Source organism: Coenobita brevimanus, chromosome 28 (genome assembly GCF_032717465.1).
Source record: "Coenobita brevimanus isolate Jiangsu-jjx chromosome 28, ASM3271746v2, whole genome shotgun sequence".
NCBI lineage: Eukaryota > Metazoa > Arthropoda > Malacostraca > Decapoda > Coenobitidae > Coenobita > Coenobita brevimanus.
Genome location: NC_136981.1, coordinates 11,380,216 through 11,401,329, shown reverse-complemented (window position 1 = coordinate 11,401,329; position 21,114 = coordinate 11,380,216). Strand labels below are relative to the sequence as shown.

The 21,114-nt window shown below is 41.6% G+C and overlaps 1 protein-coding gene across 1 annotated transcript in view; it reads right to left on the bottom strand.

Moving 5' to 3' along the window:
- Window positions 1-2,401: 2,401 nt before the first annotated feature.
- The window catches only part of LOC145394827 (branched-chain alpha-ketoacid dehydrogenase kinase-like), an 87,919-nt gene continuing 69,206 nt past the window's right edge, over window positions 2,402-21,114 (bottom strand). Inside the window, exons 5-9 of the mRNA XM_080268626.1 lie at window positions 18,435-18,587; window positions 17,414-17,570; window positions 12,522-12,660; window positions 11,704-11,886; window positions 2,402-5,931 (exon numbers count right to left, since the gene is read on the bottom strand). Of these exons, the coding sequence (XP_080124752.1) occupies window positions 5,787-5,931; window positions 11,704-11,886; window positions 12,522-12,660; window positions 17,414-17,570; window positions 18,435-18,587 (777 nt within the window). The 3' untranslated portion in view covers window positions 2,402-5,786. The remainder of the gene's footprint in view (window positions 5,932-11,703; window positions 11,887-12,521; window positions 12,661-17,413; window positions 17,571-18,434; window positions 18,588-21,114) is intronic.

Sequence of the window (21,114 nt, the reverse complement as noted above, 5' to 3'; positions counted from 1 at the left end):
TGGTGGTTGTGTCAGGGACAACACAGTTTTGAGGGAGGGGCAGTGATGTTCTAGTGGGATTAGGTTAGTGATTTATAACTGGAGATGAGAGGAACATTCTAGATTTTTTTATATGTCTGTTTGATTTTCTCTCTTTCTTACCTTAGGAATTAGTTCGTCATTATTGTTATTGTATATTGTTTATTTATGTGCATTATTGCATGAGAAATTGTGAGTTCTCTTCTACCTTCTAGACTGTTCTGCACTGCGCTTGGGATAGAGTTCGAGGGTATTAAAGGGACTGTTCTGTCTCCGAGTTATGTAGTAAGCAAGAGTCAGACAGTGAAAGTTAGTTAGAGAAGGATGTAGTACTTGTAGTCGATCACAGTTAGTGAATGACGGTCAGTCAGTCAGTGAACGGACGGTGAGTGAGGTAGCATGAGAGAGAGAAAGAAGCCACAGTGTTTTACTAGTGTGTCTTAGCTGTGTCTGGAAGGAATAAAGGCCCTGAAGTGTTGAGTGGCCCTTAAGTAAGTGTTGAGTTGCCCTTGATTAACATTCTGGCTTATCAACATATCCCACTCAATGTATCAATGAACCCTAAAGTGTAACAGTGTATTTCAGAACAAACTGAAAAGAAATCAGTTTCCCTCACATATCAATAACATCCTTATTAACAAAGCAAGTACAGGGTATGTGAATAGCTGCAACCATAATTTCTTTTAAAGTTACCAGTAGCCTACACCATCAGAAAGCTCTGCCCTGAAATATCAGTTTTTGCCTGAAGAGACATTTCCTAATCCTGGGGCAAGACTCCCCACCTCATATTCCTATGATAGTTTCTTTTCAGAATCAAACCACAAGCACATTGTAACGCTTTAAGCATTAATGGGTTTACCAAGACAGTAAGTGGTGGCAACCATCATCCACTCACCTCATGTAGTTCTGTCTACTTCTTCCTTCACCACTGTCATTTTTTTTTTCCTTTTTTTTTTTTCTGTAACTGGCCTCCTCTTTTCCATTTTTCCTGTTTCTCTCATCCTTCCTCCTACACTCAGTGACAAACCTAATGGAATCTAGTAACCCAGGAAACCATGTTGGGTGGTAACCACATAGCCAGATAATGAGGTGATGTTAAGCTTACTATGGAGTCCCTGTTAACTAAGTGGAAAAACACAAATGTGGTGTCTATCGGGGAGCTAAGCCTCCACATTCTTCCACGCACCTCACTGTGGTGAAGCACTGTCTGCCGCAAGGGAATTTGTTCACTGCATGAATGGCAAATGGCTTTGCAAGTGAGGTTGTTTGCCTGCAGTTGATGGGTCTGCTCAGCCAGACAGACCAGCATTACTCAACAACTATTACTTCTAGTATCAACATAGTTTGCCCGTGTAACATATATGAGGAAATAAAAAGTATACAAAATAAATCACTGCTATGCAGTCTCTATAGCCCATTCATCATAACTACAATCAAATCATATTCATCATCTTGACCATTTTTTGCACAGCATCACCATCATCATGACCATCAATATATCATCATCATCAGATTCATAAACACCATCATCAGACTCATCATCATCATCATCAGGACCTTTTTTCCCACCTAAAGATAGCTTAAGATTGAGTTCCAGAAAACAAGAAAAAGGACAAAAGCATTAACTACTCATAGCACGCCCAGTGAAATACACATAGGCTAGACACGCATTCTCTCACCACTCAAGCCCCTGGGCTCATGGGTCTACATCACAGGCCCAAATAACTGCACATATTTTGAGAGTATTTTCATTATCAGTGGGCTTCATGTTACCAGCCCAACAACTATCACGTTCTTAAAGGGATATTGAACCCTTGCCATGTACCTCTCAGTATATAATTCTTCCAGCTAACTTGATCCACTGTCAGTCCTCTAGTCTTAATAACTTCCACACCTCACTTTCTTACATATTTGCTATTTTTCATGAATTATTTTATTTCTCAACCTATCAGCTCTAAAGTTCACACACATTCCTCATTACCCATGTCTTCACTGTTATCACTCCTGACTCTTCATTTTCATGCCACACCAAAGCCTTACACCAATTTGTTACTGTGGGCACTAAAACACCCACACATCCCTCATCCCACAGGAAATAAACCACTTAATGAAAGCCAGAATATACTGAGTGCTAATATATTACGAAATAATGTGGTTACACTGTACTGCTTGGCACACAGTCAGCCTAAACACAGGGTAGTATTTCTGGCGATATATGAGATCCCACTGCACCTCTTACTTAGCATATTACACCTTAACAATCTCATGTATAATACTTATCTTTTTTATATCGACACAGTTTATGTCAATACCAAAACATACAAAACGATACTAAAAATGCAATGTGCAGAATAAATTGCTTAACATTCTCCTGTATGCTATGAATATCATTTTAATTTTGGCATGGTTTGCATCAGTAACGTACAGGAGGATACTGAAGTGTAATGTATATAATAAAATTACCAAGGAAGAGGTGTTACAAAATCCCTTGAAACCACTCCGAATACACCTCACAGTACGGCGTTCCACTATACAACCTACACAAACTCCTCCCAGCTGCACTGTGTTTACCTCCTCATACTGTACTGTCAACACTTTAACCACTGAATCAGGTGACATTTTTATTCCATTCAGGTTGTTACAACACAATTTTATACAGATGTTTCAATACTCTCTCCTAACATAAATAAAACTGTTTGGAGATCCCCATTACAAGCAGGGGGGGCTTTCCTCAAGCTGAATACGGTTATCTGGTAGGAATACAAAAGAAATGTCTGGTAAATACAAAAACTTCTCTATAAAATTCCTCACCATTCCTTTCTCTCCAAGGTCAGAATAAACAAACAAAATTGTAAACTATAAAGTCTTAGTCTTATGTGTTGTAGTGACTACACAACCATCTCTTAACACTGACTGTGTATCAGCCAAAGTTTTTTTTTTCAGATCTAATGTACATTTTATGCACAAAGAAAAGTCAGATACAATCTGTCAAATAATTGACAAATCTTTTCCTGAAACTTATAACTTTTCAACATAACATTTTCCATTTCCGGTACTTCTCCAAACACTTGCCAGAACATCCACATCAACACCACAACACTACTTAACCCTTCAGGATTAAGGCATCTGGCCACAAACAGATACAGTAGATCATTATGGCAATACTCTGAACAAAGCTTAAATAATCATCAACTATCTTTTGAACAACCATAAAAAAGTAAACACTGAGCAAATGTCTGACACTCTAGGAGTTTTTCAAGTCTCTTCCAGATACTGGTAATTTTTCACCATAACTTCTTCTACAGGTCATTATGAAAACACTTTGAACTTAAAATAATCTTGAACTCTAGTACAGATATCTTTATGCAATCATAAAAATGCAATGTGCTAAAGAAATGTCCAACTCTTTAATATAAATATCAAAGGACTTCTTAACACTACAGTCCTCATTACTGCATAATCTAAGCAGCACAGGAGGCTTCAATGCACTCTTACATATTGATTTATTTGCATAATACACCTTAATATTCTCGTGTGTTACTTAATCATTTTGATATCGACACAGTTTGTATCCATAACATACAACAGAATACTGAAGTGTAATATCAAGAATAAATCACTAACAGAGAAGTGCTACATAATCACCAAGGCCACTTAAAATATGACTGTATGTCAGGAATGTGTTTCAAAATATCATAACATACTCTCTACCATCAGCACTGTAAACTGTGGGAACTGTCAGATCAACTTAAATACTGTAGCTATACAATTTTTCTTTAAAACAGAGTCAAAATCTCACATATTCTTACACATCTTATTACATATCTTCAATTTCCTTTCTCCCAACAGTCTCCAGCAAATGCTTGGAAGTAAATACAGCAACTGGAAGTAGCACTTGGCTTCAAAGTCCATAGAAAGCTTCAGCTCAGTTATACCATGTTGTACCAGCAAAGGGATTCCTTAAGAGGAGGCACTGTATCATCTGATTTTATTCTGTTGCTGACTGTGGACTTAATGGTAAAAAAGAATGTCAAAAAAGTGACATGAAGAGAACTCACTGTACAATCAGCCCTCATTACAATTTCCCTTTTTTTTTATGCCCCATTCTGTAAGCAAGTTCACAGCACAGTGAACCCTACATGTAACAGACACTGTATATGACAGACCCTCTTTTAATTAATATTTTCAGCATTTCAAAAATATGTCTACCATATTTTAATAAATGCTGTTTGGCATCCAATCACCTCTGTTTAAAAGTACCCCTACTCTCATGATAACTAACACACAGTTGGTCTGCTCAGTCTGTCCTGCATTCCTGGCCTGTACTACTAAACTTTTTAATGACCAATTTATACTTTTTTTTTGTCAAATTACACTATAAACATGCCATCTGTTGGTTCTTCTTCCTCGGCACTCAAGAAAACTAAGAATTAATATATTACAGTTCTTCAGGTGTAAAGTTGAAGGTGAGAGAAAGTATGAACCACAATGCACAGTTCATGACTATACCTGTAATGGACCTCTGACAATTGCAAAGTCGACTTCCACCCAATTGGTCCATTATTAAGGGGGTTTACTGTATATTACAAGGTAGTAGGTGAGGGCAACTATCATTCAATCACTTGATGTAGTGTTGCCTATTTCTTCCTTCCCCTTTCTCATTGTATTTCTATGTCTGACTTCCTCTCTTCCTATCTCTCTCTTTTTGTGCTGTTACTCTTCTTTCCACTCCAGGTGGCCCTACACTGAGTGACAAACCTAAGGGTTTTCTATGACCTATGAACCATATAAAACAGTGGGTGGTGGTCATACAACCAAATTAGGGCAGAAAGTGGAGCTTGCTATGATGCCTCTATTAAATGGGTGGCGAAACATAAATGCTGCATCCATCCAGGAACCATATCTCCACACTGTTCCCCATACCTCACTGTGGCAAGGTGCTGTCAGCCACAAGGGATATCCGGTTCACTGCACGGGATGGCACTGCAGGGGTGGCTGATGGATCTGCTTGCCAGACACACTGGGGTTGATTAAAATAATACCAATTGTATACTACAAAAACACAGCCAATTTCAGTTCTACTTCTACCTATAAAAGCTGATCTGCCATTCCCACAATTTATAGCATCCAGTCTGAAAAAATTGTGATAAAAAGAAACAAATTACAGAAATACAGGGTGTCCAAAAAATCCTGCTCAGTTTACAAAAATTGTATTGCATGTAAACAACAAACTGAGATACACTATTAAAAGTTATATTAACCTTTATATAAAACTTCAAGACTTACTCTTTTCATATAGAACAAACTGCATCTCAGTTTGTTAAGCCATTTACACACAATAAACCCAGCAGGATTTTTGTGGTCATGATGTACACTGTAAGGAAGACTTGCTGCGGTTGTTTCTCAGACCTCTGAAACTAAAAATCATTAAAAATTAAACCCCCAAGTTATTCAGCCTCCATGTTACCTTGCAGGGTGTGATCATCATTGTTTTCCCTGGGCACACATTTTTTTTTAGAGGTGCCAGGAAAGTTGCTATGAAATTTCCAATGCCATTTAAATACAAATCATTTACCCCCCCACCCCTGTACTTTGCAGGGCATAATCATCATTGCTTTCCAAGCTGTTTAAATTCTGAAAGAGGTGCTAGGGCTGTTGGTGTGCTATAAATATGTGCAGACGTTGACAAAGCCACTTAGAATGTGATCCTTATTGCACCCTCAGATTTAATTTGCAGGGTGTGATCATCACTGGTGCCTAGGGCACATTTAGATCCTGAAAGATGCACCAGGACTGTTGATATGCTTGAGGCGAAGGTAAACATCCGTGCCAATCCCTTGCATGGCTTGAACCTCCAGACTGCCTCCCATGTACTCCGCATAGGCTCGAGATGTTGGCAGCCCAAAGCCAAACCTGAAAGCAAACGGAATTAGGCTATCATGTCATTAGCTTCATTATCAGTGTTGTTAATGTTGTCCTAATCATTAACATCATCACCATCATCATTGTTGTCATCTGTTGTAGTATTCATTTTCATTATCACCACCAACATCACCTTCATAATCTTTAATGTATCATCATCATCATCATCCTAATCTATTTTTCCACCTGAAGATGGGGTGAGAAATGAAGTGAAACTACAAAAATAGGAGTGCTATCAACAACATGCCCAGTGTAATGGGTCTCACACATCCTTCAAGTCCCCAGAATTCTGGCTCCATCTCACAAGTCTAACTATCTGTATATATTTTACATCATTAACTGGACTTATTTTCTCACTTCAAGAAGGTATGAGGTTGGATCTAGAAAAAAGAAAAGCGAAAGCATAAAAGTGGGTAAACTATCAAAGGCATGCCCAGCAAAAATGACCAGACACTCATTCACACAACATTCAAGCCCCAAGAATCCTGGATCCACTGTAATGGGTGTACAAAACCTACTAAATTAATCAATGTTCTGGCCAAGAATCAAACTCAGGCACCTGCCCCTAATACATGTGCATGTTACCATTGAAATCCCCACTTTGCCTCTGATAATGCAGGTTTATAGGGTTGATATAAATCCTATCCCTCTTTCCTCCCTCTAGTGATTAATTAGGTGAGTTTCAAACATAACATGGTAGCATAGCACTGGAGGCCATCACTGAGGATGCTTGAGCCTGCAGCCATCCCCAAGATGCAATCAGCAAAGGACAATGCCAGCTATAGAACAGAAACGGCAAACCCAGCAAAATTGTCAACCAAGCCTCATCTCTCACCCCACACTGCTGGCACCCGTGTAAAGGCCGTGTGAAACTTAATAAATTAATCACTGTATTAACCCCGAATGTAACTCAAACTCCCACACATAATACATGCACACCTTACCAATGAACCAAAGATAGGATCCCCACTTTGCCTCTGGCAATGTGGGGTTATATATATCCCATTAAACCACCTCACAGGTCTGGTCTATCTGCACATTCTTTTGTCCTTTACATATGGAACACATATACCAAACTAGTCTTTTTCTTTTTTTTATTATTATGCGAGGAAGAAGAAACCAAAGGCTACAAAACCGCAAAACAGTTCCTTCCAAGAAAAAACAATAAAAAATAAAAAAGAGAGCCAAATTCATGATCTGTTCATTTTGAGATGCCTGAACACACTGCGTTTGAAAGACTGGAGATCACAGGAAGTAGGAAACACAGACAGAGGGAGACAGTTCCAGAGTTGGCCTTTTGCATAAATGAAGGACTGGGAGTAACGGTTAACTCCTGCGTTAGAGAGATGGACAGAAAAGGGATGAGAGTTTATTGCTAGACAGGTACAACGCACCCATTGTAAAGGTGGAGGGATGCAAGCAGACAGTTCAGAGGAACAATGACCAATGACCAAGGAAGTAGCGATAGAATAGAGATAAAGAGGCAACAGTGCAGCGAAGAGACAGAGGTTGAAGGGAGCCAGTAAGAGGAGCAGAGTTAATGAGACGAAAAGCCTTTGACACCACCCTATTAAGAAGAGCTGTATGTGGGGAGCCTCCCCACACATGAGAGTTGTACTCCATACAGCGGCGAATAAATCCCATGTATAAAGTCAATAACTGTGCAAGGGTAAAGTAGGTACGGAGTCGGCTTAGCACACCTAATCTCTTGGAAGCAGATTTTACAAGAGATGTAATATGATCTTTCCAAGATAAATCCCGAGTGAATGAAACCCCAAGCATGTTCAAGGATGATGCTGGATTGAGCTGGATATTATTAAATTTTAGTAGGTATTCCTGTGGAAGATTCTGTTGGGTTGATAGGTGTAAAAACTGAGTCTTAGATGCATTAAAAACAACAAGATTATTTTTATCCCAGTCAGAGATACAAGCCAGCTCAGACATTAGGAGTGCCAGAGCCTCATCCCCTGTTTGTTGAAGTAACTGCTGGGATGGACGTTGCGGGAACCGAATGGAAAGGCAAAGGGTGGAATCATCAGCATACGTGTGGACAGGGTTAGATGTACAGCTTAGAAGATCACTAATAAATAAAAGGAAGAGAGTTGGTGATAGGACAGAGCCCTGAGGAACACCACTGTTAATAGATCTAGGAGAAAAACGATGGCCGTGTACAACAGCAGCTATAGAATGACCAGAAAGGAAGCTGTAGATGAAGGCACAGATAGAAGGATAGAAACCGTAAGAGGGCAGTTTGGAAATCAAAGATTTGTGCCAGACTCGATCAAAAGCCTTTGAAATGTCAAGTGCAATGACAAAGCTTTCGCCAAAGTCCCGAAAGGAGGAGGACTAGGAGTCTGAAAGGTAGGTGAGAAGATCGCCAGTCAAGCGTCCCTGACGGAACCCATACTGATGATCAGAAAGAACGTTGTGATAGGAAAGATGCTTTAAAATTTTTGTTAAGAATAGACTCAAAAACTTTTGAGATACAGGATGTTAAAGCAATTGGACAATAGTTAGAGGGTTGGGAATGGTCACCCCTTCTTTGGGACTAGCTGAATGATAGCAAACTTCCAGCAAGAAGGAAAGGTACAAGTTGAAAGACAAAGGCAAAAGAGTTTACCTAGGCAGAGTGTAAGCACAGAAGCACAGTTCTTGAGGACAACAGGAGGGACTCCATCAGGCCCATATGCCTTGTTAGTACTGAGGCCAGTGATGGCAGAAAATACATCAACTGAAGAAATTTTAATGTCAGCCATGAGGAAGTCAGAGGGGGGAAGTGATGGAGGAACAGCACCAGAATCGTCTAAGGTGGAATTGGAGGAGAAAGTCTGAGCAAAGAGATCTGTTTTATCAGTAGTAGAAATAGCTAAAGAGCCATCAGAGTAGAAAAGAGGAGGGAAGGATGATGAGGTAAGTTGTCAGAAAGGTTTTTGGCAAGGTGCCAGAAGGAGTGGGAAGAATTCGAGTTGGAGAGTTGAGAGCATTTAGTACGGATGAAATTATTTTTAGCAGAGCAAAGAACAAACTTAGCACGATTCCAGGCAGAAACATAAACAAGATGTATTTCAGGGGTGGGTTGGCTCCGGTACCTTTTATAGGCCCTCTCCTTGTTGCGGACAGCATTAGAACAAGCACGATTAAAGCAACGCTTTTTGCATTAGTCAAAGGAAATGAGAAAGGAATGTATGCTTCCAGGCCTGAGAGAATAACCTCTGTAATGCGCAAGGCACACTCAGATGGCTCCCGGCCATGGAAGCAATAATCATTCCAGGGAAAATCAAAGAAGTACAGCCTGAAGGCCTCCCAATCTGCAGCTCCAAAGTGCCACAGTCGCCATTTCTTTGGAGGGTCCACAGCTGGACTGGAGCGATAGGACAGGTTAAGGTAATAAGGTAGAGTCATTCCATTATATTATCAAGTTAACATGGATGCCAAAAAAGAATTACAGGTACTGTATACTGAAAATCTTTGGATATGTGCAGACAAAATACTTCATGGAAGAACATTTTAGCATAGTAAATAGGAAGTATTAATACATAATACAGTGGAGCCTCCCAACATGCGAGAATATGGTCAACAAAATGTGTTGCATATTGGAAATTTCACATATTAGAAACCACTGAATCAATGGAAATAAATGTACAGTATATGGTTGACACCTCATCCTATTTTTGTCATTTACAGTACTTTCCCATTACTGACTATAATTTTAAGAAAGTCTTTTGCTCAAAGAAAGATAACAGAACTGTGAATGTAGTGTGCTAGGTAGTGCTCCATTTGTATACAGTAATTGTTGGATTAGCAACCTAACTGCCCTTGTCCACTTGATGGCCTCCATGAGTCCTGATGGTTCATAAAACCTGCTCCTTGTTCTTAAGAATGTTCCTCACTGTCGATTCACCTATGCCAAGTTCACGTCCAATGTATGAGTTGCTTTTACCTTGCTTATTCAACTCTTTAACCTTCATTTTTAGCTCCAAAATGATCCTCTTATTCTTGGAATGAAGCAGTGGGGCCATGATGTAACACAAGGGTCAAAGAACTTTTTTAGGGTATTACCCAAATTTTTGAGTTAAATGAAATTACCCCCAGACTTCAAAGAAAACAAAAACAAACACAAAAAAATGTGCACATCTGTAAATAGTACGGCAGCTATGCAACAAATATCATGATACATGATACAGGTTTTACATCCTTTTCACTAAAAATTACAAAATTTATGTGAAAAATCAGTTATAAACCACATGCAATACCTCTCATACCGCATGCATTACCCCCAAATTTTTTAAATTTACCCCATTTAGGGCAATATATTCCTGTTCCCTAACTCCTGATGTAACAGGTTGCAAGAGCGGGTCTTGCACAATGCTAACAACACCACAATATGCGAGCGTGGCAGGGGTGGACACAGACTGAGAGTCTTGGGACTTGACTTGTGAGATGCTGTGAGGGAGGGAAAAGGTGGGAAACCGATCAGCCATCTGTTGGAGGCTTTGGATACCACCATTATAAGCGGAAAGCCATTTTTCCCTTGCTATCAGATGACAGATTCGCGTTTTAGAATCACATTTTGCATATTAAAAAATGTTATTTTTCTCATGAGTCAAGTTAACATAGTAGGAGTTTCACATACTGAGATTCCGCATATTGAGAGACCCCACTATACAATACTTACAAAAAGATGCCAGTTGGTCTATCATCATCATCATCATCATCTAATCCTGCATTGCCCCATGAGGAGCATAGCAGCCCAGGGCTAGGCAAGTTGGTCCTGACATTTAAGAAGAGAGTGACCAGCCTCACTCATCCTTGAGTGGCAGTATGTGAGTGATAACCCCAAACATCCCTTGGATATAAACCCACACAGGCTCAATCCGGCTGGAGCGCCTTAATTACCGGTACCCATTAAACCACTAGGTGCCATGTTTTGGTTATATGGTTACCACCCAGCACAGTAAATGGTTTCCTGGTGTACAGGAAACCAGTTGGCTTTTCACTCAGTGTAGAGTCATCCACAGACAGAAGAGGAATGGAAGAGGGAAAAAAAGACAGAAGAGGAAGGAAGGAAAGACGGAAGGATGGGAGGAAAGGACGGTCACCCGAAAGCAGCACTACATCAAGCGAGTGGATGGTGAACACCCCCGGCTACCACAATATATAACTGGTTTAGACCTATTGGTCCAAACCACAGTTACATGCTGGAGTATAAATAATTATGCCAACCACTGTTTCCAGAGTAATAACTAAGAGATTCATTCATTCATTCATTCATTCATCCATCCATCCATTATCCAATCATTCATTCATTATCTAATCCAGTATTTCCCCATGAGGAGCACAGAAGCCCGGGGGTAGGCAAGTTGGTCCTGATATTTAAGATGTGAGTGACCACCCTCCATTATCCCTGAGCAGCATTACATGAGCAATAAACCCCAACCACCCCTTGGATAAAAACCCGCTCTGGCTCAATCCGAACTGGAGCGCCTTAATTGCCCACTAAACCACCAGACATCATAATTTGGTTATATGGTTACCATCAAGCATAGTAAATGGTTTCTTGGTGTACAGGAAACCATTTAGCTTGTCACTAAGAGATAAAAAAATTAATTAATTAACACAAACACACACTGCCTCCCCACAACCAACCTAACCCCAAAGATTCCTCCAACCTCAGCAACATTTTCTACTTGGTCCAGAAACTCTGCTCCAACCCCGCACAACCCGCACCCAACACAACTTCCAACCCACAAATCCCACACTTACCCATGCATGGGGCCTCCAGCTGGGTTAGGATTCACAGCCTCTATCATGTCTGAGAAGACCTCCTGATGGTCGTTGGAGGAGGTGGGGTCATTGGCAGTGTCCTGGCCATTCGCAGTGGTGAAGTTGTACTCCAACACACGCTTGGTAAGGTGGTGGGGGATGCCGCCCCCTCGGTCACTGATCCTGTAAATGAGATAATGGATTAGGAACTGAAGAGTTCATGTTTGATGCTGAATACATCATCATCAGTCTCCTTTTTGACATACCCGGTATGGTACTGAGGTAGGATGTGGCTGGTTACCATTATCCTTGAGAGGTACTACCCTAACAGTACCATGGGAGTAGTGTAGGGGGGTTAAATCCCAGTAGCTGTCTCACACACTATTACCAGTTGACAGCACAATCATATTAGGAGAATCAAAGTCCACACATGTATCTCTTCTACATAATTACAATCTGTTCCCTGAGAAGGCTAGATTCCATTGCCTTGGATGGCACCAGACCTAAAAGGAAAACTTAATTCAAACTCAAGGTGCTAGGTAAGGTTGGCAACAAAAGGACAAACAGTCATTAAAAAAAACTTGCCCTGGCTACAGTACCTGTTGGTGCCACATCAGTGGTGCTGGAGCTACAGGACAAGTATTACTACAGTACTAACCACCATGAACAAGTGAAAAAAGTTAACGTACTCATGCACAGGCATGACCTACCAAAATGCAAACATATTATGTGCAAGCACCTACATATTCAAACAGACAGGCAGAGGAGACACAGGCAAATGGACAGTCTCTTTCTCTCTCTCTCTTTCAGTAACTAACCTGATGATAAAATCAATCTCATTAGAGGCAATGGTGATATGTATGGGTGGCAGCTGCATCACCTCAAACTCAGAGTGACTCTCAACTGTTGCCCTCACAGCATTCTTCAGGATCTCTGGCAGTATGTAGTCCAGGGGTACTGTGGGAACGAGAGAATTAATGTAATGATATGGGTTATGGTATTAGTTTACATCTATTACATTTTAATCTAACTTTGTATAACTTAACCTAACCTAACTTAATCTACCCTAATCCAAACTATCTTAACCCCCTGATGCTGGTTAACGTCAGAGGACGTGTGGTCCACAGGCGCCGGTTCACGTCTGAGGACATTTCCATATTTTGCTGGCATGCTTCAACTGAAGAGTGCACCAAAGAGTATAGTGGTGGGCTCTCATGTGAGCCTGAGGGTACAGGGAGTGGCTAGCTGGGACAGAGGTCGGGTGGGGGAGGTGCCTGGAGGGGCAAAGTACATGTGTACTGACTGAGGTCACCCACCCACCCACTAGCAGAGATATACACCAGCAGAGGATAAGTACATGCCTTTTTTGTGTGTTTATATCAACCGTGATTGATCTGTAAGAAAAAAATATAGTTTCTGGAAAATCCAAAGTACAAAAATAAGCCCAGTTGTGGGACTGGGATAGGATGCAGGGAGCCCGGCATCAGGGGGTTAATCCAGGGGTACTAACCAGGAGGAGTTAATGTCTATCTATCTATCTATTGCCAGACGCCTCAATCCCGTTTGGGGTGGCCACAAACAAATCGCCTCCAAGTCGCCCTGTCCCCCGCCATTTCACTGCCCTGCTCCCAACTCACACCCCCCTCTCTCATATACCTCTCCACCCCATCCCTCCATCTCATCCTCGGCCTCCCCCTCCCTCTTCCCCCCTCCACCTCACTCACGTACACTCTCTTCGTCAGTCTTTCACCCTCCATCCTCTCCACATGGCCAAACCACCTCAGTGTGTTCCTCATAACGCTTCCTATCACATCCACATCCACACCACAACGCTCCTTTATATCCTCATCCGTCAGCCTGTCTCTCCATGTGACTCCACAGGCTCCTCTTAAATAACTCATTTCCACTGCTCTCACTCTTGACCTATGTCCTTCCAACAACGTCCAAGCTTCACTTCCGTAAATTAGAGTTGGTATCACAATACTGTCATGCAGTAACTTTTTCACTTCCATGCTCACTTCCCTGTTTCTTATCACTGCTTTCAAAGAACCAGCAACCTTTCCTCCCTGCTGTACCCTTTCAAGCACTTCACCCTCCAAACCTCCATCCTTACTCATCACACTACCCAAGTACTTAAACGTACTCACATTTTCCAATTCCTCACCATCCAACCTCGCTGTCCATTCACTGACTTCACCTCTCTCAAAGACCATCACTTTACTCTTTGCTACATTCACCTTTAGATTCCATTTCTTACACACTCTCCCAAACTCATCCACCAAGCCTTGCAGCTCCCCTTCATCTTCACTCAACAACACAGTATCATCTGCAAACAACAGTACAGGGAGCTTCCAAACACTATCCTCTCTCACCAGGGCCACTCCAACATCCACTACCCTACCTTGTACCTCTTTTATTACCCTATCCATGTACAGATTGAACAACCATGGAGACACGACACATCCCTGTTTCAACCCAACCTTCAAAGAGAAAAATTCACTTAGTTCACCATCCACACGCACTGCAGCCTTTGCACCATCGTACATACTCTTCACAGCATTCGACAACTTCCCATCTACTCCATATATTCTTAACACTTTCCACAATCCTTGTCTATCCACCCTGTCATATGCTTTCTCCAAATCCATGAAAGCTGCATACAACTTCTTTCCCTTCTCTAGAAACTTTTCCACTAAAGATCTAAGAATGAATATCTGATCTACACAACCTCTTCCCTTCCTAAAGCCTCCCTGTTCTTCTCCAACTAATTTCTCTGTTCTTTCTCTAACTCTGTCAATAAGTACCCTACCATACACTTTTCCTATTATACTAAGAAGACAGATGCCCCTATGATTACCACACACTTCTTTTTCCCCTTTTCCTTTCTACAAGGGAATAATTATACCTGACTTCCAATCCTCCGGGACTCTACCTTCCTCCCAGGCCAATCTGCACATCTTCCACATCCATTCTACTACTATCTCTCCCCCATGCTTCAGCATTTCACCACACACTCCATCAACTCCTGGGGCTTTCCCCGATTTAACTTTCTTCATTGCTTCCACAACTTCTATCCTACTGATTTCTTCCTGTCTTCTCACCTCTCTCCTTCTCCCAGCCATTCCCCAGCCACTTATACTCGCATTACTTCCATCCTTTATGTTCAACAATTCCTTAAAGTGTTCTCTCCATCTGCTCACTTTTTCTCCCTTCTCCTCTACTAATCTACCATTTTTATTTTATCTTTCATTCCCCTGCTAACTTCACTTCCACCCTGTCTTACTCTTTTCACCTCTTTCCACAACATTTTCTTACAGTCCCTCCAATTTACACTCAAATTCCTTCCAAATTCCTCATCCACTCTCCTCTTACTCTCTCTTACTAATCTTTTCACCTCTCTCTCTCTCTTTCTACATATAACTCTCTCTTCCGCCTCTCAACTTCTTCCACGGCCCTATTTCTCATCCATTCATTGTATGCTTTCTTCTTTTGTGCCACAGCCTGTTTCACCTCTTCAGTCCACCACGCTGTTCCTTGCACCCCCCTCCGTCTTCTCTTCCTTCCACACACCACATCACATGCTGCACATATTTCTTCTGTAAATATCCTACAGACACCTTCCACGTCTCCCATCTGCTCCATTTCATATTTGCCCAATCGATCCTCCACTTCTCTCTTATACTCTGCCTTTTTATTAGTCTTTATCTACATATGGTTCTGGAGAGGAATGCCTTTACATAGTGACCCTGACCAGGTAAGTTAGGCAACAGAGCTTATGCAATCATCCCTCAACTCTCCCCCAGATGAGGATGGTGTGATGCAAGAGAGGGACAGATATGACTTTCAATCCACCAGGTTCACATCCAGATAAGCCTGAGGTTGCAGCTACTACTAAAGTCTACAGCTCCCTCTTACAAGTCATCTCTCATCACTCTATCACTTTATAACCACTCCAGACAACAACTCCCTCTTACAACTCACCTCTCTTAACATTTGCCGGTTAGTCTTCTAACATCAGAAACTTCACAAATGGCGTCCCCCAAGAATCTGTTTTGTCCCCTACAAGCTTTAACCTATACATGCACGACATACCCACACCCCACACACCACAGATACACATACCTTCCTATGCAGATGATATAACACTTACATGTATGCACCAAAATGCAAACACAGCTGCACACATCCTCCAACCTTACCTCAACACACTACATGAATAGTTCACCACAAACAGGCTCAAAACAGCCCCAGCCAAATCTACAGTGACCCTTCTCACAAACCGGAAAGCAGAACACAGTCACATCCCACACCTCACCATAAATAACACTCCCCTACCACACACACACACACACACACACACACACACACAAAATCCTTGGTGTAACATACAATACATCAATGTCATTTAAACAAAACATCACAAACATTAAACATAAAATAACACCAAGACTCAATGCCTTGAGGTCACTTGCCCATACAACATTCAGACACAACAGAGAAATCACCGCCACAGTATACAAACAATACATACATTCAGTGATGAATTATGCAAGCCCTGCCTGGGCTCCTAACCTCACCAAAACACACTACAACATTCTACAGACCATACAGAACAAGGCCCTAAAAATAATCACAGGCTGCACAGCTACTACACCCACAGACCACCTACATCAAGAAACCAATGTCCTCAAAGTCAAGGATCACCTTGACATGAGAGGCACCCAGATTCTTGCTGCAGCCTCCACAAACCCACAACATCCACTACATTACATGGCAGCACATCTACCCACACCAAGGAACATCAAAACAATACCCAGCACACGATATCATACACAAATACTGTCATCTCTCCCCCCTCGCCCACCTCAGACCAGCTTCCAGAAGCATATCCACACTCAAATCATTCGCCACTCCATTCAGTCACTTACAGACAACACACAGCTGTATGCACGGCCTCCTGACATCCACCCTTCTGAATCCTATCTCCCTCGTGAGGATAGGGTCCACCTGGCCAGGTTGAGATGTGGGCACCATCCAGCCCTCTTAAGCTACCAGAAGAGGCTGGATGACTCCATCGCTGATGCCTGTCCAGGATGTAACACAGCACCCCATACTATTAAGCACATTATGGAAGACTGCATTGCACGCATTCACCTACATCAACAACACAACATACACTCTTTGAGATCTGTGGGAAAGCCCGGTCTTGGTCACGGCCTTCCTAAGGGACTCGGGGCTGTTCGGCCAGACTGCCTAGGGAACAACTACTACTACTACTACTCACCTCTCTTTGACCACTCTATCACTCTTTATAACCACTCCAGACCTGTTACTTCCTCTTCACTCTTCATCATACATCAAGTGCCTATGAACCTTCTCTACACCAATATCAACACTACTTACCAATTCACAAAAAGTTAACTCTGCTCTTAATATAATGTTGCCTCTGAGTGGCACTATTTGAGCAATAGGATGTTACATGTTTACCTTTATTGGCCACCTCATGTTGAAGCACCTTAACTCACCAGACCACCAGGCAGGGGTCTATCTGGTTACATTATACGGTTACCACCCAGCAGAGTAAATAAATTATCACTCAGTGTAGCGTCACCTGAAGGCAACAGCAAATGAAGTCAAACTGAGGGTAAGCATTATGGAAGAAGTGTTACAAAATTTCCAGAGCCACTTAGAATATACTCCTCTGACTCACACTCTATGTAGGGGAAGACAGCGTTGACGTGGCCAGATAGCTTCAGCTGCGGCACACGACCATATTTATGGCCGGCAACTCGAGTAACAAACTGGCAACTGCGTTCAATCACCTCTTTCAGCTTCATGCCCACATTGATGATTCCCACATAGCTTTGCTGGAATGGGTACAATCATTAATTCAGTGTAACTGGGACTAGGTTGGATATGTCAGGTTAGATTAGGTCAGTAATAATTATGCAGGGTAAAGGAAGGGAAGAGCAGGGTATATAGTCAGTGAGGTTGGGTTAGGTTAGGATAGGTTAGAAAGAGTTAGTTTGGGCTGGGCTGCACTGGATTATGTGTGGTATAGATGGGTTCAGTTAGTTATATCAGATTATATTAAGTCATGTTAAGGTAGGTTATATTAGGTTAGGCTGAATTATGTTAGTTTACATTATGTTAAGTTGTCAGATTATGTTATGTCTGGGAGGGAAATGGAAACTTGATAAGGAAAAAATACTATTTTATAACAAAATTATTGAACAACTCATTTGCAACTTCTGGACATTATATCTAAATTCATTCAGTACAATGATGAGTTTTAAAAACTTAATCTACCTATCATGTTAGGAGGGATACTACAAAGATAAGGTTTATAAAAAAATATCCACTACCCACCATCTCCATTAACCCATCCACCCTGCTTATGCCTGCAGAACAGCTGCAGGACAGACCCCTCTTGTGAAAAGGTTAAATATATACAATCTTAAACCCTAACTGACCTTGTCCATCGAAGTGGTGCTGTGCCAACATGAGTATGCCAAGCAGAGAAGGAAGAGGGGAGGGGAGGGGACGGGACAAAATGAAAGAGATGAGAAGAGATGACAGGAGGGGAGAGGAATGAAAAAGAGAAGAGAGGAGAGGAGAGAAGTGGAAAAAAGAGAAGAAAAGAGAAGAGAAGAGAGAAAGGAAGAAAGGAGGGAAGAGGAGACAATGGAGAATATAATATAACCTCATACATCAACCCTCCCCCATCCTACCTTATTCTCCCTGAGTGCAAGATGGTGCTGTGCTAACATGCGTATGCCGAGCCTAGATGTGAGTGTCTTGTCCAGGAATCGTGCCACCAGCTCCTCATTATGGATGTGACGGCGGCACTCACGGAAACCTGCCGCTAGTTGTGTTACCACATCCTACAAAGACATCATCATTATCCCAACTCATTTTCCCACCATGTCCAGCAAAAAAACAATAAATAACCAAAAAATACAACAAGTCATAGTCTGACATCACACAACATATCATAGTCCGATATCACACACTCCGCATTCTGGATGTGGTGGTGGTGCTCTTGGGAACCTGCCACTAGTTGAGTTACCAAGTCCTGCAGAGATGAGTATACTAAAAGTAACAACTAATGCCACATTACCCCTTCAAGGTGCATGGGCTGAAGGTTATTCTACTATAGTTAAGTGCATTTAAGGGTACAGTATATGAACAGCCTCCAGTACTCACCTTGGTGGCATTCAATAATCACAAAACCTTGATGCACCTCTCAGGGATCAAACCTATACAATACATGGCCTTCACTCCGACTGGGTGCCATGAGGCACTAAGATAAAGCAAACACATAAAACTACAACATGATTCCCTCACATGCTGCCCTGCATTCATATCAATTTAGGGCCTCCGGCAAGTAAATCACCCCCATTACAAAATACAGCCATAATTATGTGGTATCATCATGATTTTCCTCATAATCTTCTTGCCCACTGTACTCTTCAATTTAACTTAGCCTAAATTGCAATCTCTCAATCTTAAATGCAGAGTTGCCCCAACAACCAATATTAGAATATGAAATAGTCACAAAAAAGTGGTCTAGAAAGGATGTGGAAGCATAGCATTATCTTTCCTGCTACAGATCTACCATATGTAAAATAAGTTGCAAAAGGATGAAATTTCTGGTCAAGTTAGGGTGAATAAACAATCATACATGAGGTGGTTGGGATCTATAGTTCATTCACTTCTTGATTTTGTCCTTCTGCAGCCTATTTCCTGTAGCTCAATGACAGAAGACCAAACTACAGCTCAACAACCTTTCCATACCACTTCGTGATTTTAAGCAGAGTTAAAGTGAATGAAATAGAGCAACAGGAAAGTGGAAAACCTGGAGAACTATCGGAGTGCAAAGTGAAAAGGGTCCACATCCAGTAATCACTCAAATCTTCTGAACTTTATAATGATGACTTCATGCTGTGACAATGATAAAAATGAGATGATCTGCTGGCTGGTTATACAAAGTATCTGTCAACTCCTTCCCAGTCCCCCAAAAGGAGGATGTGAGATGCAAAAGGAGGGAATCTTCACCATGCAGTCTATCAGTTTCTCGCTCATGTAAGCCTGGGATTACTACTATTGTTGCTTCCACCATCCCCACACCCATCACCCCCACCACTACTACCACCATTCATGCCTTCAAAAATCCTGGCTCTACCACAGAGGCCAGATAATCCAAACTAAATGGCATTGGAATCTCAGCTGTTGTACAGATACCACGTTTGGATATACAGTACTGTACTTTTATTAAAACATTTAATTTAAGCGCTCTGTATACATTTTATTTTTGCTGCCACCAGCTGATTTATTCCCTTAATGAAAGCTTCTTGAAACTGTAGGTGTTTGTTACAGACTTCATTATCTCATCATGACTATTCTCCTTTTACTTAAACTTGGTCTAAAAGTGTCATCTCTCCATCTTGAATACCGAGGTGTACCAATAAACTAATGACAGAATATGATACTAGTTACAGAGAAATGCTATGGAAAGGATGTTGAGCCACAGTGTTCCCTTTCTGTACCACTGAGTTACTGGGAATAGTCTACAAAAGAAAGAAAATATGTGCCCAGATAAAGTAAACAAACTACAGTATAATATTCAGTTTAGGGTAGAATTTTTGAACTGAAGCTGTTAGAAAGTACAGTCACCATTCATGCCTTTATTACTGTACTAGGGCACTCTCCTAAACTGAGTGAAATGTCTGAGTAAAACAAGAACAAAATATAAATACATCACCAGACAGAGAGGGTTAATAAAGAATACTAAATAAAGTGACCAGTTCCAATGTGATGGCTTGTGAACAATGGCATAAAAGTGGGGTGATATGATGCTGTTACTGTGGCTCCAGGGTCATCATAACATGAACCTGGTTGACTGCAGGCTGAAACTGTCCTTCTGTAATCCACTATTCTCTTTATGGGGATGGGAAGGAAGTCGAGAAATGTTTGCACAGGAGGGCATCAGAGACACCCAGGTACTGAATACTGGTACTACTGCATGAAGGCTTTCCTCTCCAGCACAATGATTCAGTTAAAAATACAGTACAGTACTAAAACAGAACGTCACATGCTTCTCTGTGCTGGCTGGTGGATGCTGATATAAAAGTGAGGTGCTGTGATGTGAGGAGATGAATACCTGTATAAAGAGAAACTCTCTTTATTAAGCAGAGCAGTGCTAGAGAAAGACACTTTCATGCAGTGGCACTGATACAAATATCCCTTAGTTCCCTCCCTATTCCCCAAAAGGAGGATGGTGGACTCAAAGAAATGGGTAACTTCAGTCAACAGCCCACTAAGTTTACACTCACGTGAGACTGGGACAACCACCACCACCACCACAACTCAAAAGAAAATTAGAGGCAGGCAGGCAGCTATACTACTGCA